This window comes from Cynara cardunculus (assembly GCF_001531365.2).
Source record: "Cynara cardunculus var. scolymus isolate 2C chromosome LG 15, CcrdV1, whole genome shotgun sequence".
Lineage (NCBI taxonomy): Eukaryota > Viridiplantae > Streptophyta > Magnoliopsida > Asterales > Asteraceae > Cynara > Cynara cardunculus.
Window position 1 is genome coordinate 7716926 of NC_037542.1, and position 25870 is coordinate 7742795.

Consider the following 25870-nt stretch of genomic DNA (forward strand, 5'->3'; position numbering starts at 1 on the left):
CTAAACAAAAAAAATATGTAAACAAAATAAACGTCTTTGAGGCATTTCCTCAAACACCTTTTAAGCACAGGAGACAAAAAGAGGAAACAGAAGTGAAAAGGAATCAACACACAGAAGGAAGAAACAACAACAAAAAAGGGAAACAAAAATAAATTACCTGGATCGGAAAGATAGTGAATCAACACAGTAGTGAATCGATGGAGAGTGAATCGATGGAGAGCGATGGAGAGTGAATCGATGGAGAGCGATGGAAGGAGAGTGTGAAAAAATGATTTAGTCTTGAATCTATTTTGAAGAACAACATCAGGGAGGAGGGGGTTATATGTATAGATGAGTTTGTGATACATCAAATCGGTTTTGAAGACTGTTTGAGAAGAAATCTGTTCGATCAGATCTACAAGCTGATCAAGGTGATACATCAAAACCACCATTGTTACCTATTCGAGGTCTGTGAAAGAAGAAAGCTAACTCTATCTAATCTACATTTGTTTTGGCGCTTGAGATCAGATACGCAGAAAAGGGATTTTTAGAAGTCTGTAAGAAAAAGCACGCTCTGAAGCATTCCCTTTAAGGATTTGGTGTTGTGGAAATCCTTGCATAAAAGACTTGTACATTGTGCAAAATAATTTGTAATTAAGAGTTTTTTGAAAATTATGCATAAAATGATTGTAACTTGTGTTTAAAGAGTTGTATTTAAGACTTTGTCTTAAATGCTTGTATATGTAGTATAGATAATAAATCCGTGTCAATGGAAGACTTTCGGTTTCGACTGAGAAGAACCCTAAAACCATCTCCATGTCTACACCCCACCCCGATAAACCCCAAAACCAAGATCAAGACCGCACAGATCCATCTCCACCACACGAAGAAACCGAAGATGAAGGAGAATGCGGGTTTTGCTTGTTCATGAAGGGGGGTGAGTGTAGAGAAAATTTCATCGATTGGGAAAAATGCATTGAAGAAGGCGAGAAGAACAACGAAGATGTTGTGGAAAAATGTTTTGAGGTCACCTCATCTTTGAAGAAATGTATGGAGGCTCATCCCGATTACTACGGCCCCATTTTGCAAGCGGAGAAAGCGGCTCAACAGGAAGCGATTAATCAGTTAGATAAGGAGAAAGAAGCCATGGCAGCTGCTTCAGATACAGAGAAACAGCAACAGAACCACTGACGATTCTTCATTTTTGCGGAGGTATTACTATTTATGATGAAAAACTGAGAATCAATGATTGAATTTGAGAAATAATTATGCTTACATTTTAATCTGATTGGGGGTTTTTATGGTTGCTGGTTAACTGTTCGACCTTTTGTCTTATTACCATATCTCTTGATTAAGCCCAACTGATGATACCAATAGAGTACTTACCAGTTGTATATGTTATGTTCTATAACTGTACTGGATGAATCAGCTTATAACTCAAATTTAGGGTTTAGGGTTGTTACTACTAGCAGCATCCCTGTGTGCCCAATTTAGTCCTAAACTTAGAACTTTGCACATGCCATTATACATGCATCATTTAACTCTATCATTATTCACTTGTGAATCCTTGTGTGGTAAAAAACAGTATTTTGATGCCATTCTCAGTAATTCGATTTGTGTATACAATCGGCAATCGAGTCTTAATCATGGATTGAAAACAGTAGCAATGGTGTGATTAACTGCCAAAAACTAAACTATATGACCACTCAAAAATGGAAGAACAGTGACACCAAGATTTATGATATTTTACTGAAAATGTAGGAATTGGTGATGTGTGGACGACGTGTAGGTCGTGCCAAAGGTTGTTTGTATCTATGATTTGCAATCACATGTGAGGGATTATGGTATCATATAAAGAACACTCTTATCACGTCTCATAATACAATGAGGGGCCCTAGTGGTGTACAAGCGAACCTAGGTCGTACCCCTCTTTGATTTAGTATCGCATGCGTATCATTAGTTAAAAGGTAATTAGGGGTAAAAGTGGCATTTAATTTCAATCCATGCATACCTTTTTTGACGTTTTATTTTCTTTCTTTAATTAAAAAAATTTATCTCCTCAAAAGTTTAAAACAAATTATATTAAAATTACTGATATTTTAAAAAAATTTCCCCTTGAACGCGATCTTTTTTATTGATCCCCCATACCCTCTCGATCGACGACCCTCCTTGAACCCCCTCCCCTCTACGTAGCACTAGTTGAACTTCCATTGTGGGATTTTCTTTGCATCGTCAATTTACGAACTCAAAAATGATTTTTCTTTACAAACGATTCTGATTTAAATGGTTTTGATTTTGAACTCGATGGTTTTGATTTTGAACATTTTACATGAAGAACACACAACAGATCAAAAGGTTCAGATGTAGGGTTTTGATTTCTAATGATTTCAAAGCTATTGGTGCAAGTGTAACATATCTCTATAATTGTTTTGATGATAACAAATAAGTCGTATTATATTGTTTGTCTAACGTTTTACTTGATGTGTGTGTACGTATAAGTTACAGAAGTATACATTGTCGTCTTGGGAATCATGCCAACCCCAAACTGATGATCAAATCATAACTGACACGAAATGGGTCTTTCGTAATAAGGTAGACGAGAACGGTGGAGTCACACCAAACAAGGCATGTTTAACTGCCAAGGGATACAATCAACGAGAAGATATAGATTATGATAAAACTTTTGTACCAGTTATACGGTTGGATTCTATTTGAATGCTTCTAGCTTTGAAAATGCTAAGTTTAAAATATATCAAATGGACGTTAAAACAGTTTTGTAAACAAGGAGGTATGTGTTCCTCAACCTCCCGGTTTTGAAATTTTTGAAAAACCGTCACACGTATATAAATTGAAAAAGGCGCTTTATAAACCACAAGGGTGGTGCCTGATTGGTTTGAGCTTGGCTCCAAAGATCAAAAGTACCAGGAGGTCTCAGGTTTAATTTCAAGGAAAAATAAAAATCCCCTTGTAGCCATGGAGGTTTAAATGCGGTGACTCCGGGCTATATGCAAAGCAGGTGATTGCCTTGGATTAGTCGGTTCACATAGTGGGTTAGATATCCAGGTTAATAAACTTTAAGCTCCACTTGCATCTGCATGGTATGATAGGTTATAATATATTTTAATTGCAAGTGTAGGCTGAAGATATCATTTTTGGTTCAACAAATAAAAAAGTTCGCAATGAATTTTCTACATAAATGACAACTAAATTTGAAATGAGTATGATGAGGGAATTAAGATTCCTTTTAGGATTGCAAATAAAACAAATTCAAAACGGAACTGTTATAAGCCAATCAGAATATTGCAAAAGACATGTTGAAAAAAAATTAATTTCAAAAATGTCAAACCCGTTGAAACTCAGATGACCATTAATTTGAGATTATCTCATGATGAGGGGGGCAACAGTTTTAATGAAAAAAAATTTGTGGAATGATTAGTAGTCTACTTTATCTAACGGCTAGTAGACCAGATATCATGTATAGTGTGTGTTTATGTGCTTGTTTCAATCTTCGCCTAAACCATCTCGTTATGAAGTCGTCAAGCGTGTTTTTATATATCTGAGAGGTACAACGAATCTTAGATTATGTATCCAAAAAAACCCAAGTTAGAGGTAACTTGCTTTCTCAGTTCCGATCTTGGTGGCTCAATTGTTGATCGAAAGCGCACTACTGAAGTATGTGTCTTTATAGGTCTTTCCCTTGTGTTTTGTTTCTCCAAGAAACAACAATTTGTAGCATAGTCTACTACCGAAGCGGAACATGTAGCCACCGCGAGAGCGTGTGCTCAATAACTTTGGATGAAGCACACACTTACCGATTTTGAGGTACATTTGACCAAAGTTCCAATTATGTGTGAGAAGTCAAGTGCTATAAACTTAAGTAAAAACCCGATTTTACATTCTCGAACCAAACATACTGAACTATGACATCATTTTTTAGAGATAACGTTCGAAAACGTCAAATCGTGCTTGAAAAAGTCAATTCTGAAGATAATTGGCCCATATTTTTTACTAAATCCGTAAACAAAAATACGTTTTTCAAACTAAGACTTGGTTAGTCATGCTTGAGTATAACCCTTGAGATGTTCTTACTCTCAATTGTATGCGTATTTTGAGAGGGAGCATATCTCGACGGGGAGCATAACGACCCTTTTTTGCTTCAACAAAAGAGGGATAGAAACCAAATATGCTCGCGTATTTAACGGTTGTGTTTATCGTCATAAAAAACGGGGAGATTGTTGGTGCAAGTGTACCACATCTCTATAATTGTTTTAAATGGTTACAAACAAACCTATTTTATTGTTTGGCTTACTTTTTACTTCATGCGCGTACTTTTTATTTGTAGACCTGGACTGGGCCCGTGCCGGGCCTAACTTGTTTTTGTAAAACTCAACCCTTTTTTTTCAGGGCTTGACAACTTGCCATTGTCCGCCCTACAAATGGGTCGGACTTGCCCATGGGCTAACGATCCTAAAAAGTGCAACTCTTATAAATCTATAAACTTGATTCTAACAATTAATTAACAAATATGGAACCAAAAAGTAAAGGAAAAACACCGTTGCAATTAAAATTTTAAGCAACTAAAATGACACATGGATCTCAACAAGTGGAGAAAAAAATGAAAAACAAAATTCAGAGTTGAATCTCTTATTGAAATCATTAAAAGGTAAACAAACAAACTCTTAGCCTTTTGGGTTCTCAAGAATAACCAAAAAGTCTCGTCCTATAACTTTAATAGTTTACTTTTAAAACATACTTAATTACAAATATTAATTAAAATATTTTAATTAATGTTGTAGTTAATGATAAAAAATATTAATTACAAAATATAAACGGGCTGGAGAGGCCTGTCCATATTTATTTTTACATTATCCATGTTTGACCGTTAATTTTAACGAACAAACAGGGCCCGTCCATTTTCTCGACAATGGTTGTCCAAGCCCGTATTTCTAACGGATCGAAATGGGCTGGGTCTAACGGGTTGTCCCACCCCTGAACAGCTCTAACTTGTGTCAAGGGATTGGAAATCTCTCTCAATACTTCATCTTCTCTTGATTTTAAGATCACAGGAAGTTTGGGATACCGAGCATAAAACACCAGTGTTTTCCACACTCTAGTAACTGTGTGAGAACGATCCAACAATCATCCACATCGTGGTTTGTAATAATAGCTATTACTTGAGTTCCATTTTTAAGTATTCAAATCTTGTGTAATCAAGTGTTCATAATATGTGTTTCGTTCGTAAAAGAACAATATAGTTGATTGTCTCGTTGAGTTCATTCAACAAAGATGATTAGCCCGATTTTCGGCAAACCTCTCTAAAACAACCCCCCCCCCCCCCCCCGCCAAGGTTGTCCTAACAGAAGCCGAGATTTAGGCTTGATTTGTTCTGTGAAAATCCAAATTCAGATGTATAGAGAAATCTAACAGTAGGTATGTGTTTAGCAGTGGTTGGGAGCCATGGAGGTGGTGGTTGGCGGTGGCTGTATGGCAGTGGAGATGGGTGATGGTGGTGTGTGTTTTTGTAGAGGTAGAAAGGAGATGGGAGGAAGGAGTGTAAAATGACCAAATTGCCCTCACATGAGGTAACTAACCCGACTTCAGTTAACTGGAGAGACCACATTCGACGTGAAACACAAAAAATAGATCATCAATGTCAAAGCATCATAGATGAGGGACCAAAAATGTAATTAACTCTTTTAAATATAAATAACTTGGGGGAAGGAAGGGAAGGATAGAGTAGCCATCGGTTTTTAACCACCAATAACTACACTCTTCTTGCACAACAGAAAGGCAGCCATGGCTACTTTCTTCTCTACCGTTTTCTCATCTCCAAACCCTCTCAGATCCAAATCAATTCTCCATTACAACCAACAATTAACAGTCAAATGCAACGCAGCAGCAGCGCCACCACTTCCGACGGAGGTCCGCACATTCTGGAAGTGGCTATGCGACGAAAAGGTGGTGTCCTCCACGTCTCCGGCCAAGCCAGGAACCGTCCCTGAAGGTCTAGGATTGGTTGCAGAGAGAGACATAGGTCGAAACGAAGTCATTCTGGAGATGCCGAAGAAGTTCTGGATTAATCCAGATACAGTCTCAGCATCTGAAATCGGTAAGGTGTGTAATGGATTGAAGCCGTGGATCTCTGTTGCACTGTTTCTGATCAGGGAGAAGCTGAGAGAAGAGAATGATTATTCTCCGTGGAGAAATTACATCGATATTCTTCCTGAGTATACTGATTCCACAATCTTCTGGTGAGTCTGCCTTGTTCTTCTTCTACTTGTTTTTTTTCAATTATTTTGTAAATTTTTGGGGATTTTTTCTTCCATTTGAAGTTTTTTGGGATGATAACTAATAATTGAGCTGATTTTCTGGTGCTTTTCCAGAACAGGTCAGAAGAGGAGCTCTGTGAGATTGAAGGTTAGTAAAATTACGTTAAAACCTTTGTTGAACTCTAGAGATGGGATTTCAATATAGTTTGAATCATCTAGTTCACTTTCTTGTTGATTCATAGAATTACTTGTGACAGTGTGAGGCAATTAGGCAAAAACCACATAAATCTCTAAAATATCAACCATTTTAAGAAAGCTTGAACAAAAATTGTGGCAAAATTTCGATAGGAATTGCTAGTATATTATTTCTTTATATGTTCATAGTATTCATCGCAAAAACATTGATACCGATTTTGATATCATTTGTGCAAAAATACCACTATAATCGTTCTCAAAGGTCATTGGTTCAAACAAGGGGATTTGGATCGGCCAATTTGCAAACCACACATTTATGTTGTAGTTGGTGTTTTCGTTTGTTATTCTTGCCAGCAAGCATGGAGAACAAACAATTTTTTTTGCTTCACCGTTAATTGCCTGCAAATCTTAATTTAAATGAGGTTTCTCAGGAACCCAATTATTGAGCACAACACTGAGTGTCAAAGAATATGTGAAGAATGAGTTTCTTCAAGTCCAAGAGCAAGTGATTCTTCCTAACAAACGACTCTTCCCTTTTGTCGTTACATTCGAAGATTTCATCTGGGCCTTTGGGATACTCAGATCGAGGGCGTTCTCACGACTTCGTGGTCAAAATCTTGTCTTGATTCCCTTGGCAGACTTGGTAAGCTCTAAAACTGTTCGTTTTAACAAATTGCTTTCTGAAAATGGTCCTTGAGCCTTCCAGGGGGTCTGTTATGGCCTTCTGAGCTTCAAAGCTCCAAGTAAACATGCATAGAGCACATATATAGGCAGGTTCAGTTGTGAAACTAACTTCCATTGTGAACCATGAGATAAAAGGGAGCATGACACGTGTTCCCATTTGTCTCCATTCATTATGAAAAATTAACGTGAATTTTTTACAATATTCATGATGAATGATACACCATTCATGATGAATATCCCATGAATGCCTGAGACACGCTCTCATCTGGCTCCCGATTCACTTTTGGAAGTTGAGATCTACCCATAACCAAGATACCGCTTTGGCCAGTGAACCTTTAGTTGCGTAGAGTATATAGCCTTCATAGCAGTTTCTTCTCTGATATATATGAGTGGATTTTAGATCAATCACAGCCCCAGTATAACCACAGAAGATTATGCATATGAGATCAAAGGGGCTGGCCTATTCTCCAGGGATCAAATATTCTCTTTGAGAACTCCTATTCCAGTTAAGGCTGGTCAGCAGGTGAGTCATAACTTAATCCCTCTTCTGAAATCAAACCTATTACATTCAAGGTTAAAGTTTATTTTGCTATGTTTGGCCAACTAAGCGAAAAGCTAGTTGTTGGCTGATAAGCTAGCCGTGAGCCGAAAAACTAGTCAATAACATCTAGCTTTTGTAGCATATATTTTGAAGTTGAATGGCGTTACCAAAATTTCCTAATACCGTAAAGCTTTGGTATAGATTAAAAGCTGAAAATTTGTCGGGTTTGATTTTTAATTCTGTTCTTTTGTTACTAGTATGCTTCCAGTTCTTATCCAAGTTTAAACGCTGACAGGTCTTGATCCAATACGATCTGAACAAAAGCAATGCCGAATTGGCACTAGATTATGGATTTATAGAATCAACACCCGATAGAAATACGTACACCTTAACACTACAAATCTCAGATTCAGACCCTTATTTTGACGATAAGCTAGATATTGCTGAAAGTAATGGCACAAAAGCCGTTCAATATTTTGACATCACTTTAGGGCGGCCTCTTCCGCCTAAAATGCTGCCATATTTAAGGCTAGTAGCTCTTGGTGGCACCGATGCTTTCCTACTAGAATCCATTTTTAGAAACTCAGTCTGGGATCACCTTGAACTGCCTGTTAGCCGCGATAATGAGGAGGTCATATGTCAAGTTGTACGCAGTGCCTGCCAGTCTGCTCTTTCTAGCTATCGGACCACCATTGAAGAGGTACGTATAGTTTATATGTTTTGGTTCGTGATCATGTCTTTTGTGGTCGTTGAATAAATTCGTAGGTTTGCAGGACGAGAAGTTGAAGGGAGGGGATCTCGATCGGAGGGTTGAGATTGCGGTCGGCATTCGGTCCGGGGAGAAAATGGTATTGCAACATATAGATGGGATCTTTAAAGAGAGGGAAATGGAGTTGGATGAATATGAATATTATCAAGAAAGGAGGCTTAGAGATCTTGGTTTGGTTGGAGAACAAGGTGACATTATCTTTTGGGAGCCCAAATAGGATTCTTTAGAATGAGATTTATCAGGTTCGTTTAGTTTCTTTTATCTGGTTTTTATTTATTTCACGAGGTACAAGTTGTCTTCGGATTTATGTAGGCAAACTATCACGAGTATTTAGACAAAAAAAAATGTAAAATAACCATAAAGATGTGACAAATTATTTTGGATTAAGGGGCCGTTTAGTAAACACTTGCTTGGTAAGTGTTTACAGGATAAATTTCCATATCAGATGAACATGAGAAGGTCAAGAATCTTTTTTTTGTAAGGGTGTCCGGGCCAAAGCCCGACTAATCCTCGACAAATTTGGAGGCTAAACATGCCCCACTTAAATGTCGCCAACACTCCCCTCCCAGGGCTCGAACTCGGGTTCATGACTATGTCATACCCAAGCCTTTACCACTAGGCTGGAAGGTCCAAGAATCTTACCGGGTAAGAGCGACAAGAATGATGGAGATTGGAGAGTCTTACCCGGTAAGTGGAGGATGACGACTCTTACCCATTGAATTGTTGCATTCGATATGTTTTGATGTACTAAAATCTTGCGCATCAAAATAAATCACAGTGTTGACTCTTATCGGTAAGCGTCTACCGGGTAAGCAATTGGGTAAACGGCCCCTATATGTCTTTTGGGTTTTGTTTCGGATCCTTTTCATGTCTTTTGTGGGGTGTTCTGCTTTGGATGATTTCCATGTCTCTCGTGGGGCGTTTTTGGTACTTACTTTATGGATCAAGTGGTTTGATTGTCGGATTTGTTGCTCATTTGGCTCGGTCCACCTTTATCTTTGATCAAAAGATATGTGTGTCGAATTTCAAGTTCTCGATTTGGCAAACAAGATTTCTTCACTTGTCAATATAATTGGTGATCTCGGTAGTTTGAAGATAAGGGTTTCTTAAACGCCATTTCAATTTCGAGTTCTCAAACCCAAATTTGCTCTGCACTTGGAACATACATTCAAAAGATATATTTAAGAGTCTATAGTTTAAAACATATCTATACTATATTATAAAATATTTGACAAAACTTTTAAAAACCATTTTTTATGCATAAAGTACTCTTTATTAATGCATGTTACTTAAAAGTCAAGATTACAAGTAGATTGTGCGTAAGTACAACTTATTAAAGCTTCATATCTGAATTCGTGTAACTAACTGCAGATAAACATAATTAAATACATGATAAACATCTCATTTTAAATATTAAAAATCTAAAATATAATTAGGATAATCATTGAGTTCTAACAGAATACTTAATTATTATCTTTATAAAATGTTATATTATTAAACCAAAAATAAATTATTTCATTATTAAACTTGAATTAAATTATAAATAAAAAATAAATTAAAGAAATTACATAAAAATAAGAACTTTTAAATAGTTGATTTGATATTAAAATTGATATATATATATATATATATATATATTTTTCAAATTTTTATGATATCTTTAATATATTTTATTCAAAAATAAAATCATTATTGTTTTTTTTTAAAACACATAAAATCGTATTGTAACATCGACAAAGACAAAAAATAAAATAGAACATTTAAGTCGAGATGTGTCTCGCTATATTAAACAAGTATTCTTCTAATGTATTTAAATGCCTATACATTTTAAAACTATGTGTTTTAAAACTATGTGTTTTAAAATATACGGTTTTTTAAATGATAGCTTGGAAGACATTTTCAAACTATATTTTCAAAAATTAAAATGATAAATAAACAATAGCTCGTGTTTTTCACTTAAAAAATCACCAAATAATAATTTTTTTTACAACTTATATTTTTCTATAAAAATACTTATCAACCTATTACTAGTTGTGTACCCGTGCAATGCGGCGGAAGCCATGAATTTTAACGATTTTGAAGTTCCACTGGTTTTATAAGATAAAATTTAACGATGATATAGGTTACACTTGGTCTTTACATATTAATACAATTTGAATAAATAAGAGTTATGGTTCCAATTACAGACTATCGATGACAAAAATTGTATGACATTTTAAAATCCAATATATTTAAACGACTCCACAAATGTATTCGATTTACACCAAGAGCAAAGAACCAAAAAACTTGAGTTTTAAGATAAACACTCAAAAACAATAAGAAAAACTACAAATTTGACATATCATAAGCCATGAAAAGACAAAAAAAAAAAAATTAGAATGAAATTTCAACTGCTTAACCTCTTTCTTGTCCAGAAACTTAGATTAATGTTGAATTAATATATATATATATATATATATTTCAAAAAAACTCAAGAACATATTAATTCAAAACATATTATACAGTGCAATTTGGACAGCCTAACTCCAAAATATATAATATATATATAAATAAATAACTATAAAAGTATAAATCGTAAATATTAAAAATATTTTTTCACAGTATATATAATATATAATAATATAATTAAGTAAAAAATTATTCAATATTGGACTCATTTCGAAGGTATTAACGAGACGATTATAATAGTGTAACTTGTTAAAATAAAAATGTATTTTTTAAACATGTTTTAATTAATATACGATTATGTATGTTAATTTGATAAAAGTTTAAAATGAAACATTTAAAAGTAAAGGACGTAAAATAAATAAATTAATTAATTATAGGGGTATAAAGTGTAAATATAAAATTATAATTAAAAAAAATGTATGTGAGAGGGTGAGTGTATGTGAGGAGAGGAGGGAGTGAAAAGGTGAAAAAGTGAAAAAGTGAGTATAAAAGATATTTTGGTCATTTAAAATTTTAAGACTTTAAGACTTTTGCTAAATTTGTTTAATAAGATAGTATAGATAAGTATTTTTATAGAAAAATATAAGTTGTAAAAAAATTTATTATTTGGTGATTTTTTAAGTGAAAAACACGAGCTATTGTTTATTTATCATTTTAATTTTTGAAAATATAGTTTGAAAATGTCTTCCAAGCTATCATTTAAAAAACCGTATATTTTAAAACACATAGTTTTAAAATGTATAGGCATTTAAATACATTAGAAGAATACTTGTTTAATATAGCGAAACACATCTCGACTTAAATGTTCTATTTTATTTTTTGTCTTTGTCGATGTTACAATACGATTTTATGTGTTTTTAAAAAAACAATAATGATTTTATTTTTGAATAAAATATATTATCTAAACACTCAAAAGTACTTATTACCGATACCATATCGAAATAAGTCAATAAGTTATTTTATAAGCAATCTCAACCAACCCCCAAATATGATTTTCCCCTTTTAATTATTTGGTATAATAGTAAATGCAACATAAATGCCATTGACTCCGGTTTTTACTTATTTCAATCTCCTCTCCCCCAAATTCAAACACCTTTCTTAAGCATGGAGTTTGGAGTCGTCGTCTTCGTTCTAACCCTACCATTTGTTGCTGAATCCATCCATTTCGAGGTCGAATCTGGTCACATCAAATGCATGGGCGAAGATATCAAAATCGATTCTATGACAGTCGGTCATTACTCCATTGTTAATCCCAATCAAGGACATCCGTTGCCTCCACATCACAAAATCAATGTCTCGGTAAAAACTTCTTCCGATTTGTGTTTGATTTTGACGTTTCTCATCCTCGATTCGTGCTTGTTCTATCGTAAGCAATCATGATTTCTGTTTATTTACTGTTTTTTTGCATGGGATCTGTTTGCTATACGTCTTTTGATCTCTATTTTGTTATCGAATTCTGAATTTCTGATACTTGATTTTCAATTTGTGATTTGGACTTGGTTCTGTATCCATTTTTGTTTGGGATTTGGGGTTTATGTGAAAGTCGAATCGATTTTTGCAAAAACTCAAATCACCAAATGAGATGAGAGAAAATATCAAATCCATATTGATACTCAAATATGTTTTCATTTATTATTATTGAAAATTATATGTATATTTATTTTGGATGAATAAGGGGTCATTTACTTAGATGCTTACGGGTAACTACTTAACATTAGGAGTCAACAAAGTAATTTATTTTACTGAGTAAGATTGTATTGCATCAAACAGTATCGTATTCAACAATTTATCCGGTAAGTGCTTATCCGGTTAAGAGTCGTCACCCTCGCTTACTTAGTAAGATTTTTCATCTTTATCATTGCTCTTATCGGTAAGATTTTTGATCTTGTCATGTTCATTCAGTAAGAAAAATTAACCAATAAGCACTTATCGGATAAGTGTTTAGTAAACGGCCCCTTAAGATAGCAGTGGGAAATGTTTTATTTGTTGGAGTTAAAACAAACAACAAAATCTAGTATTTGAGTATTTGTTGGAGATGTTCTAAAAGAGTAAGAAAGAGAATGTCAAAAAGAGAAAATTCATATATGGAAAAAATCATTGGAAGATCTTATATATCAACTCATATGAATCCATTTATAATAATCTTTTTTTTTTATTAACCTTAATATCCAACATGCTATACGAGCCGATTAATCCAGGGCTATCTTGGAGTCACCGTATTCAAATTTCCGTGGTCACAAGGGGATTTTTTTTCCCCTTGGATTTGAATCTGAGACTTGGAGATACTTTTGACGTTTGGAGTCCAAGCTCAAAACTAATTCATATATAATCTTTAACGTTGGTTAACATATGTATTTTCAAATAGATTTTCTTCAATGATTTTACCGGTGATTCAATATGAACATTCTTTTTCGACCTTCTTATGATATTTAGTCTTCTTATTTGAACAATTCTTAAAAATAGTATTGTTTTTCTTTTTGAGAAGCGGCTTTTTGGGTTGGATGCTTTTTCGCGTAGAAAATGTTTATTTGTTCTATTTTACATGTATGTACGAAGTGAGATGTTTTCGAATATGATATGTTGTATTTGTTTGATTCGATTTATGGATTCACTTAGCAACACTAATAGAGTAAGGGGTTGTTTATTTACCTCCATTAAGAGGCAACCTCTGAATCGTTAAGAGGTGAATCTTAATGGTTATAAAACCATCTGAATGATTTTGTATCATGGATCTCCCTTAACTATTAAGAGCCCTAATTTCATCGTAAACAATTACCAAATAATTATATTTCATTTTGCATTATATCATGAGAGTCTCTTAATCATTTTGCACCAAACCATTCAGCAATTGCCAAACACTCCCTAAAGCTTTTGCTATTCCCACATTAACATGTAGTGGTAATATACAAGCATAAGTATATCTCCAACATTTATGTTATAATTTTTAATAAAGTATTTGAAATAAAAAAATTTAAAAGAAATTATATTTAACTCCAAAAGTTACTCTATTTTAATAATTTTAGCAAATTATACTGTTGAAATTCTACAAATTCATTGATCTTAATACATTTAAAAAAAGAACTTTAAAGAAAATTATAACTCATTGGTGGGAACAATTAAAACAATATATCTCTTTTCTCGTTTTAAATAGTTCTTCAAATCCGAAGATTTCTCAGTCAAATTCTTTATTATATTTTTTAAAATAAAGAAGTAAAAGTTAAAATACTTATAAAAATTACATTTAACTCCTTAACATTTTTTTTATTTTAAAGATTTTCATATTAATTATACTGTTAAACTATTTAATAACTTTAATATTCCAACAAACTTTAAAATATTAAATGCTAATGTATTCAAATTCATTTGTGAGAGCAATGAAAAAGCATTTTTCTTGTTAGCATGTAATTTTAAAGAGTTATTCAAATTTGGAGATTCTTGTTTTCTCTACTTTTTTCATTTTTAAAAAAGTTTTGAAAAATATGTCGGAACTTGTATTTTATGAAATGAGCTTGTATTTAGTGTGTGTTTTCACTTTGGATACAAAAACATTTGCCTGATCGTAAACGCCTTTCAAGCACTTGTTTGAAGGTCTGATATGCATTTGTTTTTTACAGAAACAATCTCTCTACCTATTGTTTTGTCGTAGAGGAAAGTATGTTTACATTCTGCCTCTAACCCTATCTTTCCAACTCTTTTCTCCATAAATTCCTTAAAACACATAAGCAAAGTCAACCAAAAGAAATACATTCAACTCAACATTTTACTCATAATTTTTTCAAAATAGCCAAAACTCTAAAAAAAATATTTCATTTAGTTCCAATAATTTCTTCACAAAGATGATGCAAAAATATTATATTCAACTCTAACAATCTCTTTTATTTATGATTCTGATATTAATTGTATTATTTAAATATTTTATTAATGTAAAAAATATTTGTCTCTTCCTCCATTTATTTTTATTGGTAGGCCCTTGTTTTAGGTTTAACATTAAAAAAAAACATTCTCTCTATTCCTTCATTTAATTTTGGAGGATTTTCGAGACTTAGAAGGAATTTCCACCACCTTCTACTTCATTTTGAATTTTTTTGGCTTAGTGGTATCCAATAAGACCTTTTTCTTAAGGTTAAGAGTAGGGATGACAAAAATTCAGCACCTGACAGGAACTTAATACTGGAACCCGGTTTATCTAAAAGATGGGGATGTCTTTCATCCCCAACCCTGACCCAATGCCTTTCATCCCCAACCCTGACCCCAAATATTAGATATTCATTTCTATGTGTGTGTATATATAAAATGAGAAACCCAATGAATATATAATGTATAAATATAACCAATCTTTCGGTCTAAAAACTTGTAAAATGACTTGCATTATTGATTAGGTTGTCCATGGAAAACTTTTGTTGACAAAATGATGTGGTTATATAAATTTTCAAATTTTAAATATTATAATTGATATATTTATGTTTGAATACGTTTTTTAATGATTCTTATATATACAATGATTAAAATTTGAGTGATTGATATTTTAACATTATATGTTGCTTAAAATTTACATTTATACACATAATATATACAAACATTACGTAAAAAAATTAAACTGTGGATGGGGATGGAAATTGTGGTCCCTAATACCCTCAACCCTATTGTCATCTCTAGTCAAGGTTCCAACCTCACCAAAAATGAAATTTATGTGTGAGTTTCATTTGTTATATGTAAATATTATATAATTCCAAAAGAAAAGTTTTTGTGTTGGAGCAAAAATAAATTTGAGAAACTCTAAGAAAATCTTTTTCTTTTTCATTTTGATTTTGGAGGCGGCGTTGTAGATGTGTTTTGGGTGGTAGTTACAGAGATGTTGAGGCTTTGCAAGTGTAGGTGTACACGCCAAAAGGAGATCGGCTTCATTACGCGGAAGTTGTAGAATCAGGACAATTTGCGTTTGGAGCTGAGGAAGATGGGAATCATTTGGCTTGCATTTCAGCTATCGACCACCAACCTGAGGACAAGATCTTCGTTGAGTTCGATTGGAGGTCCGGTGTGGCTACAAAACAATGGTCTAACGTCGCCAAGAAAGGTTCAGTAGACGTAAGCATCTCTATGGCTATTTTGTTTTTGGGTATGAAGACGGAAGTGGGTGTGGGTATTTTCTTACAATAGCTTTGGATTTGTGTTTTTGCAGGCGATGGAATTAGAGTTGAAGAAACTGGCGGACACGATTGCTTCTATTCAGGAGGAGATGTTTGCGCTTCGACTCAGGTTAGTCCATCAAAATTATCCCAAACTCGACATTTCACTTCCTAGTGTCAGAAAGACCCCTTAAAACACTAACGATTAGGTTGACATAGAAGTGAAATATGTGTTGCAGGAATTTAGAGATGATGATGATAAACAGGAATACGAACTCCAGAATGGGTTACTTGAGTTTGGTTTCCCTCTTCCTTTGCTTATCTGTGGCAGCCTTGCAGCTATGGCACCTTAAGTCCTTTTTCCAAAAGAAGAAGATCATTTGAGATGATGTTCAGATATTGTATTCTCAAACTTCATATTATTTTAGTAATTCACTTCTAAGGACTAGTCATTTTAGAGGTCTGTGTTTGGTAGGCTGGATAGATACATGGGCTAAAGACAAGATTGCTAAATTTCTAAACTACCCGATCAAATCCCTAAAACCTTGCACAATTCTTTCATTCGTCTACCTCACTCTCGGCATCTAGTTTTGTCCTGTTCAATCATACCAAACATACCCTGTGTGTATTAACATTTTTATACCAGCAAAAAGAACTCATTGGCCTTGCGAGTCTTGTGGTTTTTGTCTCAAAGAAACCGTTTTCGTTACTAACCAGCAAGGAACAATTACACCAATATTTCAAAGGGTTGCATGACATACCAATAAATAATCAAACAAATCTTTTAGCAAGAAAATCATCAAACATATTTTTTTCAAGAAAAAAAGTCAATAATTTAGCATTTATAAAGAAAGAGGTGTCATAGAGAGAAGTGAAAACTCATTGGAAGAGAAAAGAGAGAGAGAGAGAGGACCTGTGGTGTGATTTTGGCCACATGAATACATTCACAACAGGATACGAATTTGGTAACTGGCGGATGATGTTTGTTCATTAAAAGGGGTGCCAATGGTGATCTGCCATCCTTTCTTTGATTTTTTCAAGTCTCTTCAATATCTCCAAGAATGATGGTCTTTTGTTCATATCTGCATCCCAGCAGTGCTCCGTCAATCTGTAAAATCATGAAACAAAGTTAGCATGTAGAACCATATGATGCAATTCAGGAACTGAAATCAGGTTAAGCAAGTAGAATCAGCATACTCTCTTAGCTCAGGACTGTAACTTTTGGCTCGAAAATTAGGCCTAAGGCCTTCTGCTGCATGCTTTGCTGCTTCATAAGGTTCAAAATTTGATAGTGGTGGGTCTCCTTCAAGCATCTGTGATGAAGTTCAAAACATAACAATCTAAGATCCATTGTTTGCTTTATATTCTTTGTTACGAATTTTATCGAAACAGGAATTACCTGGTACAATATCATTGCAAAAGAGAACACGTCGACTGTCTTGTCATATTTACGGTGCTTGAAGACTTCAGGAGCCATATAACGATCTTTGGTTGTATTTCATGAAAAGATGAGAGAATATAATAGTGACTAATTTTACGAACTACCATATTCAATAGGGAAAGTGTTTTAAGGACAAAAGCATACAACTCCCAGTCTCGCCGGTCATTTTGTAGACATCATGAGAATTTTTAACCCTGATAAGTTTGCTTAGTCCAAAGTCTCCGACTTTGAGATGGTCTGCATTGGAGTTCACTAAAAGAACATTCCTGAGAAGTACAAGTTGCCATTGATATTACCAGGAAAGATGAAATGAAATGTCAAACCATACAAACTGAAAATCCCATAACCAAGTACAAAACATATAAGTACAAACTGAATGTGGCAAATAAACGAACCTTGGTTTTAAGTCTCTATGGACTACAACATTCGGCTCAGTGTGAAGATATGCCATGCCTCTGCAAACACAGAATATTAAGAAACTCAAATTACCTACATTTGCAACTTTGAAGGGAGTTTTTGGGGCCAGGGGGAAGAGGGTGTGTGTGTGTGTGCCCCCTCAACTAATCCTCAGTGGCCCTGAGGAGAACCGAACCGGCGACTTATGGGGAGGAAGCCAAGGCCTAGCCTTTATTTGCCAGTTCGGATNCCTACATTTGCAACTTTGAAGGGAGTTTTTGGGGGGGGGGGGATTGGTAGCAGTAGGTGTACGCCCCCTCAACTAATCCTCAGTGGCCCTGAGGAGAACCGAACCGGCGACTTATGGGGAGGAAGCCAAGGCCTAGCCTTTATTTGCCAGTTCGGATGGCCCTCAATATTAAGAGCATTACAAGGACAACCATGTGGAACAAAGTTCTAAAGTGTGTGATTTGTTAGCTTTACTAAAATGATGCAAAACACAGACATAGGAGGGCAAACGACTGCCTTATGGCAGGCAACATGCATAAACAAGCTCTACAATGTACTCTTTATATAGAAAAGCAATCATCTGTTTTTTCCACTGTATCCAATAAAGCTTAGCAAATACAAATTTATTTAACAAGCTATTTTGCTTATAGGTTAGTTTTTATCCACGGTCTTTTCAAAGAAAGAAGAGATTAGCTAGAAATAGATAACTGGAGAAACCTATGCCACGGTTATAAAAATCAGGATGGAAAACTCAAGAAGCATCTCCTAGATTAGCTTACAGATTACTCAAGAAGCTTCTCCTAGATTAGCTTACAGATTACCATGTCCACAACTTTTTAAATGAAAAAGAGACTAGCTGGAAAAATCAGGGCCAATGGTTATAACTAATCAAAAAATCTGAATAGAATCTCAAGGTTTGCCTCTTAAAGTAACTTTGGTTAGAGTAATTGGTGAAGCTAATCTGATTCAATTTCAGTTGTACAGAGAAGAATTACTCTTGTTGCATGTTTTCAGTTGGATAAAAGAATAGTCTCACTGTGTCAGTTAAGTTCCTTCTTTCTTTCTTGTTAAAACCTGGATAACTCCTTGATTTCTGACAAAATGCATCTCAAGTCTAGTAATTTGGCTTACCAAAAACGCATTTTCAGTAAGTAGCATCACCATGAGCATTCTCATTAATAATTAACTTCATAAAATTGATAGCAAGGACGAATGTGACAGAAGATATATATTTCTATAACAATATAAGAAGTACCTGGCAATGTCTAAAGCAAAGTTTATAGCCATTGTTGGACTAAGAGCACCCTTCTCCTTCAAGCACTGATGAAGATCACCCTGCACCAAAGGATCAATGTTCATATAAGACTGATTTTCCATCTCTATGTTAACTAAAAGTTGTGCAGTTTTACCCCTCGTAAAAACTCGGTGACCAGCATTAACGGTTTCTTTTCGGTAACAGCTCCAAGAAATTGCACTATATTAGGGTGGCGAAGTTTGACCAGCAAATTCACCTCGTGCCTAAAGTCCTGACTGGATTGATAAGGCAAGGTACAGCAATTCATCAGATGACAGGGGGTGAAGATTATTTCGAAGTATATGACTAAAAGCGTGATTCACTTGATGGTACCAAATAACCAGATCCCAAGTTTAATAAGATAAGAATTTAGCAAATTATCCTTTAAAAAATTAAACAGTTCACAGCTTGTATATTTTGGATACAAAAACTTCAGAAAATAACAGGGCAGTATCACATCTCAAAACTAAATGAGATAAACTTAATGTTACTCACACCACAAATCTGTCATCTGAGAGACTTGGAAGTATGCGCTTCACAGCTACAGGTGTTCCACGCCAAGAGGCTTTTGCAATCTCGCCAAAGGACCCCTATGAATAGCAATAATTGTTATCCAATGATATCGACTTTACAGAAGAAAACATAGTATCCATTTAGTATGGTTGTACTTCTAACCAAAAATCACAAAAGAAACCCAAAACATTAATCGTATTCTTACCTTTTCAATACTCACATAGTTAGGAAGTTACATTCACATCTAAAGCTGACAAGTTGAAGCCGTTCTGACATATGGTAACTTGAATTCACATATGAACCCTTAACATGCACATGGACAAGATTATCTTTGTCTTCCAGGGCCCCTTCTGATATATGATAACTACTATGAACGACTAACTGAACGATTATTATACCTAGCAAGATATCTTATCTAAAAATAGGAAAGGATCACAATATGTTTTTGACATTCTAAAAGCAATTATCTTCCTCAAGAATAAGCACACACCCATATTTATTCAAGTGAAGACATGATTGCAAGTCAGAAGGCATGAAAAAGATATTAGGTAACCACAAGGGTGGTGCCAAATTGGTTTGAGCTTGGCTCCAAAGGTCAAAAGTACCAGGAGGTCCCAGATTCAAATCCAAGGAGAAATAAAAATCCCCTTGTGGCCATGGAGGTTCAAATGCGGTGACTCCGGGCTATCTGCAAAGCAGGTGGTCGCCCTGGGATTAGTCGACTCGGATGAGCGGGTTGGATATCCAGGTTAATCAAAAAAAAAAAGATATTAGGTATATTTGATCTAGGGAGCATAATCATTGCCACCCGAAAGGAGAACAGATGTCATATAAAGAAACTTGGATAGTCAGTTTTCTAAATATTAAGAACAAATAAAATTTAATACTCCGACTCATAAAAATGGGATCACCAATGCTGTGGGAGAATGATAACACACACAAAATAGGGATCTTTGATTCTTGCATCCAACTACTCCTGATAGGCACTAAAATTACTTGCAACACTGTAACATTGTATCTAAATAGATACGCAGTTTAAGCTAACCAACCACAAAGACGTATTCTTCTCTTATTCATGTCCAAAATTATTTCTTCAATAAAACTAGTATTACTGTGCATATAATAAAGACCCATGTCATGTAGCTTTTGCTTGAAGGAGCTAACACAGAAGTGTCTGACAGTACAATTCCCAGATTGATCATGAACATGGAAAACTTTAAGCCTTTTTTAATGTTGATGCATATATTACAGTTACATGACAACTAGACAACTAGTCAGGGAAGAGGTTGTGAGGGACCACAAAAGGATGTCCCTCCATGGGACATACCACTTTTTACCTCCTATGAGTATCGAACCCTGCCAATATCAGGTGATATGGCTAGTTTAACTTTTTCCAAATACCATAACACGAGGTTTGACACATGTCGAAGTCATATACGCTAAAGTGTTTTCATGACAATGGACAATGTATAATTAGGAGAATTGTTCTTAGCATTCAACTCGACTATGATATAGTCTTTTATATATTTAATGACGGTTAGCAAATAACCACTCATTATATGTCTTTCACTTAATTCAGTCATTGACACAATTATAGATGCATGCTACGACATATCCTAGTATAACATAATTAATAATCTTTCAGCAACAAAGCCATACCTTGCCTACAATGTGTGAGCTTGTGAAGTCCAACTCCACAGGGTCAATTTCCCAGTCACACTTATTTGGAAGAGGGGGGAGCACAGGCCTTGGTTCAGAATGGCTTCCATTCTGGCCCTGCACAAAAAAAAGTCAAAATTTTGATGCCAATAAAAGCATAAGAACAAAAAGTGAAAAAGCATAAGTGCATATGACTTCCATGATTATATATCTACATTAGGATGGAGCAAAAGAACAGTCAAGTTTGCAGATATACAACTTCTCTTTGGTTCGATAATGTGGAAACGATCATAAAATTTATAATTATTATTAGAATTTATGTTGAAATCTATGGCCTCATGCTATCTCCCTCACACTGGTAACACATCATGAATAGCTTGCTGCTCAAAGCTTCATGAGAAGTTCATCACCATGTTTATATATTCTTTCACTCTTCATTTAGGCTTTAAATCAAGAAGTAGAAGTAGGCAGCAAGACAAAGAATTTTAAGATGGAGGTCTATCAAACCCAGAGAAGAGAGACAACGAGCCATACACTATCATGAAATGGTACGGCATTCCAGATTGGAGATAAAACGAGATAAGGAAAATGCTTAAGATAGTTAGACATCTACAAAAAAGCAATCCCTCCAATTATTGAATGCTAATTCAGTTGTGTCAAGGGAAAACGAGGATCATCCTCATAATGCCTTACAATCAAAGGTCATATGTTTTCCGTATTATACAAAAGATATCATTCCTCCATCCAAAAATATATGCAACATTTGACATGGCATGTACTTCCATAAATGATCAAATATCCAAAATGATGCTTAATAAGACAAAATAGAGAAAAGTTGTGCACCAAATCAATGTCACAAATATCTCGTAACAAGTGCTGACAAAATTGAGAAAACTTCAAGTCCATATGGATTTATGGAGTATAAAAGCTCAATAAAGTCAACTTTTGGACACTTCCATATTCTTGGCATCTACTATTTGTGTTTCCTTTTGGATTGTCTTCTTAGTATTTACGGATCCTGGTTTACAAAAAAAGATTCTGATATATAAAATCTTGAAAGATAATGACTATTGAATTAATACTCTATAGAGGACAGTAGGAATTATACTGATGTAAACATATGATCCATAACATGCTTCAAACAATTACGCCATAACTCAAAATTTAAAGGATATATACCAAACATTAGAGACTAGGTATTAAACTTACAAATGACATGCCATCATACGACTTCAATAGCGCAATCATATTATGTTTTTTAGCTCCTTCCGCATCAGCTAGAGGCTGTAATGAGCAGTATCAACTTGAGAAAAGAGTATTATGGTAAGTTGACAAAATTAGAAAGCTGTGGGTTTGCAATGTAAGCTAAATAAAGTAAGCATCAATTGGTTAGAAGCTAGAAGCATAAGGGAAAAGAGAAACAGTCTTTCCGCTGCCTTTAACCAGTATGTTTGCTTTGACACGGAAAAAAGACTAAGAACACAATGACACCAAAGTGTACATGTATAAGAGGAAGAATCAGATATGTTCATTAAATGTTATGATTGTCACGTTTTTCGGTGCTGATATTCTACTAAGTGTGGATATCGCCAGTATCCTTGGATAATTGTCCTTGTCTTCTCTTTTTTCCCAGCAAGTACATGATATCACGTGCTTAATTGCTCAACCATAAGAATTGTATTCCTTTCCTAACTATTCTTATTCATGTCACAGTGACAGAGTACAGGCAGTGTCAATGAAGCCAATTTTCACTTCATATATCATTTAGATCTCTACAAAATTTCTGTTCACGTGCACTCACGTTCAGAGCAATATTTGAAGAACATAGTGCAACCAGTGGCAGATAGCCAGATACAGAAACTCCGGTGACCAGGGCCAGGGGCACACCGCATACATCAAACATTTTCGCCTATTACCAGGGTCATCGAGGAGTGGGGATGGCTGCTGGGGGCAATGAGCTGTTGCCTGTGGGTAGGACTTGGGAGGGACGGGAGGGGCGGAACCACAAGAGAGATCAGAGGGGATTTTTTTTTCTTTTACCTGCTCCACTGCCTCACAGGGGTTTGACATAGTTGTCTTTTCAAAAAAGCTGCAACATAAACCCATATACGCTGTTCCTTTAAGAACTATAGCTCTCATCATCACCAAAGAAGCGTACTAAGCATTCTCGTCTCAGTAAGCATGCAAGACATACAATACAAAAGACTTTTGAGTACTAACACTTGGTCCGTAGTTCATTTCACTCATACCAGTTGGGTTAGATACGAACTATATATGTTTATACAGCTATTTATGTTAATGTATTTATGATTTTTGCCTGCAGAGCAGAAAGGGATCGTGCTGAAGATTCTGATTACATAACAATAAGCGTACCGTTCTAAATGAATAACGAACTCGAACTGAATCAATAGCAAGATTTCAATGAATTGAACCGGCAACTCAAGCCCTAACATGAGTTCAGTAATTTCAACTAAACCACAGTAATAATCAACTCAATTAAACTTAATTACTTAACCAGTAAAACAGTTAGCATAGAAGTAATTTCTGTTACCGTGTTCTTCCATCGATCTTGAGCATTAACATCAGCACCATACTCAATCAAACACTTAGCAACATCGATCCATCCGTGAAGCGAAGCAACGTGAAGTGGAGTTCGATTATCGTAATCCCTAGCATGAACCAAAGAGCGATCTTCCTCCAAGAGCTTCTTGATTGCGGAAGCCTCGTTCTGGTGAGCATGCCAGAGTATCAGCGACGTCCGGCTGACTTTCGCTTTGTCCTTCCTCTTCGACGGTGCATCCCCGGAGTGGCCGGAGCTTCCTTCACTCCCGCTCATTCGATTGCTCGCTACGATTGATTATGGTTTGAATCCTGTAGACAATTTAGGGAAACTGAATTCGGTCGTCGGCGGTGTTACAGTTCGAAACTGGAAATATCTCGAGTGGATTGAAATGTCTTTCCTTTTTCAACCGTCGCGCTATTAATACTCCCCGGTTACCCGAAAGAAATCATTAATTCTGTAAAAATTTAAAGTATATAATAAAAAAAATTAAAATAATTTTTATACATCAAATAATACATCCAATAATGTAAAGGAAAATTAACGTAAATATTCGTTTTATTCGACTTAATTAACCTCCTAGTCAACTTTCTCTTATATTTATCAAAAAATCAATTATTAACCACAAGGATGGTGCCTGATTGTTTTGAGTTTGACTCCAAAGATCAAAAGTACTGGGAGGTCTCAGGTTCAAATACAATGAAAAATAAAGATCCCCTTGTGGCCACGGAGATTCAAATGTAGTGACTCCGGGCTATCTATAAAGCAGGTGGTCGTCATGAGATTAGTCGGCTCGCATAGCGGGTTGGATATCTAGGTTAATAAAAAAAATCAATTGTGGAGGGCGAATTTGGAAAAAAAAAATTGTTTTTCATACTTGAAGATCCAGGGGTAGACGTGGCTTGTCGTGAAAAGTGGCAAAAAGGATTTCAACCTTCCGCAAGCGACGAGTTTGTCTTGAAAATTGAAGTGACACTTGGAGTTATTTTAGAAAAGTGTCATTTTTGCAAGTTGCGTCAAGGGCAATTGCGGAGATAATGATTTTTTGGTGAGTGTGAAAAAGGGTTGGCTAGAAGGTGAATTGAGTCGGATAAAACTGATATTTACGTTAATTTCCATAATATAAAAACAGGAAAATTAAAATAGCCATTTTCAGCTTGTGGTTTCACCGCTTAACCATTTCTCTTCTAAAATCACCAAAATATCACTAGGTACACAAGTGGTAAGTCTGCAATTTGCGGATGTGTTAAAGTTTAAAAAAAGAAGTTCCTGAACCAGGTCCGTAAATGCAGGGATCAAATATGTAAAAAAGATACAAGTCGCAAGTTATAGGCCTGCATTTTGTGAAGGTGTTGGGACTTATTTATAGATTTGTCTCTGCGCTTAAGGATCTGGTTTAGAAACTTTTTTTTACACTTTGATCCCTCTACAAATTGCAGACCTGCCCACTTGCGAACCCTAGTGACATTTTGGTGATTTTATAAGAGAAATGATTAAGAGATGAAACTAACATTTGAAATTGGACCAAATGGACTTTAGCCTAACGGTATGTGAGTCTTTGGCATTCTAGTAGGTCAAGAGTTCAAACCTCACCAAATGTGAGAAGAATGTATGAAAATATTATATACTTCAAAAAAAAAACATTTGAAAACGGCTATTTTAATTAATTTTTAAAATAAACCCCCTTCCATTATTTTGCTTTTAATAATGCATGAAAAATACATTATTACATATTAATTTATGGTTTAAGTATATTTTGTAAAATCTTGTCCAAGTCTTCCATATTTATGGTTTAAGTACGTTTTTCATTAACTTCAACACGTAAATCACATTAGACAAATAGAGGTAGGTTGGTTAACAATAATGCAAAGTATTTAATTAGCCAATTATTGATCAGATTTTACGTAATATCTAGCTACTTACTAAATTTTGTTGTATATATATATATATATATACATATATACACCAGAAGGATATTCGTGCAATG

General features: G+C 34.9%; 4 protein-coding genes across 4 annotated transcripts; 3 read left to right on the forward strand and 1 right to left on the reverse strand.

The window, feature by feature from the left end:
• Window positions 1–773: 773 nt before the first annotated feature.
• Window positions 774–1330, forward strand: LOC112528164. Its single transcript, XM_025139118.1, has one exon. It carries the CDS (start codon window positions 796–798, stop codon window positions 1168–1170), a length of 375 nt encoding a protein of 124 aa, XP_024994886.1. The 5' UTR covers window positions 774–795; the 3' UTR covers window positions 1171–1330.
• Window positions 1331–5764: 4434 nt separating this feature from the next.
• Window positions 5765–8782, forward strand: LOC112527798 (fructose-bisphosphate aldolase-lysine N-methyltransferase, chloroplastic). Its single transcript, XM_025138605.1, has 6 exons — window positions 5765–6230; window positions 6368–6396; window positions 6875–7086; window positions 7528–7650; window positions 7964–8368; window positions 8442–8782. The coding sequence occupies exons 1-6, from the start codon at window positions 5776–5778 to the stop codon at window positions 8652–8654; spliced, it is 1437 nt and encodes a 478-aa protein (XP_024994373.1). The 5' UTR covers window positions 5765–5775; the 3' UTR covers window positions 8655–8782.
• Window positions 8783–11964: 3182 nt separating this feature from the next.
• On the forward strand, window positions 11965–16636 carry LOC112527379 (transmembrane emp24 domain-containing protein p24delta9-like). The gene is made up of 4 exons (XM_025137989.1): window positions 11965–12184; window positions 15761–15970; window positions 16065–16141; window positions 16251–16636. Exons 1-4 carry the CDS (start codon window positions 11990–11992, stop codon window positions 16393–16395), a joined length of 627 nt encoding a protein of 208 aa, XP_024993757.1. The 5' UTR covers window positions 11965–11989; the 3' UTR covers window positions 16396–16636.
• Window positions 16637–16749: 113 nt separating this feature from the next.
• Window positions 16750–24248, reverse strand: LOC112527378 (integrin-linked protein kinase 1-like). Its single transcript, XM_025137988.1, has 11 exons — window positions 23875–24248; window positions 22533–22607; window positions 21324–21440; window positions 19647–19741; window positions 19267–19387; window positions 19113–19192; window positions 17848–17907; window positions 17597–17718; window positions 17411–17496; window positions 17209–17324; window positions 16750–17119 (listed from the first exon to the last, which is right to left on the reverse strand). Exons 1-11 carry the CDS (start codon window positions 24157–24159, stop codon window positions 17002–17004), a joined length of 1275 nt encoding a protein of 424 aa, XP_024993756.1. The 5' UTR covers window positions 24160–24248; the 3' UTR covers window positions 16750–17001.
• Window positions 24249–25870: the final 1622 nt, after the last annotated feature.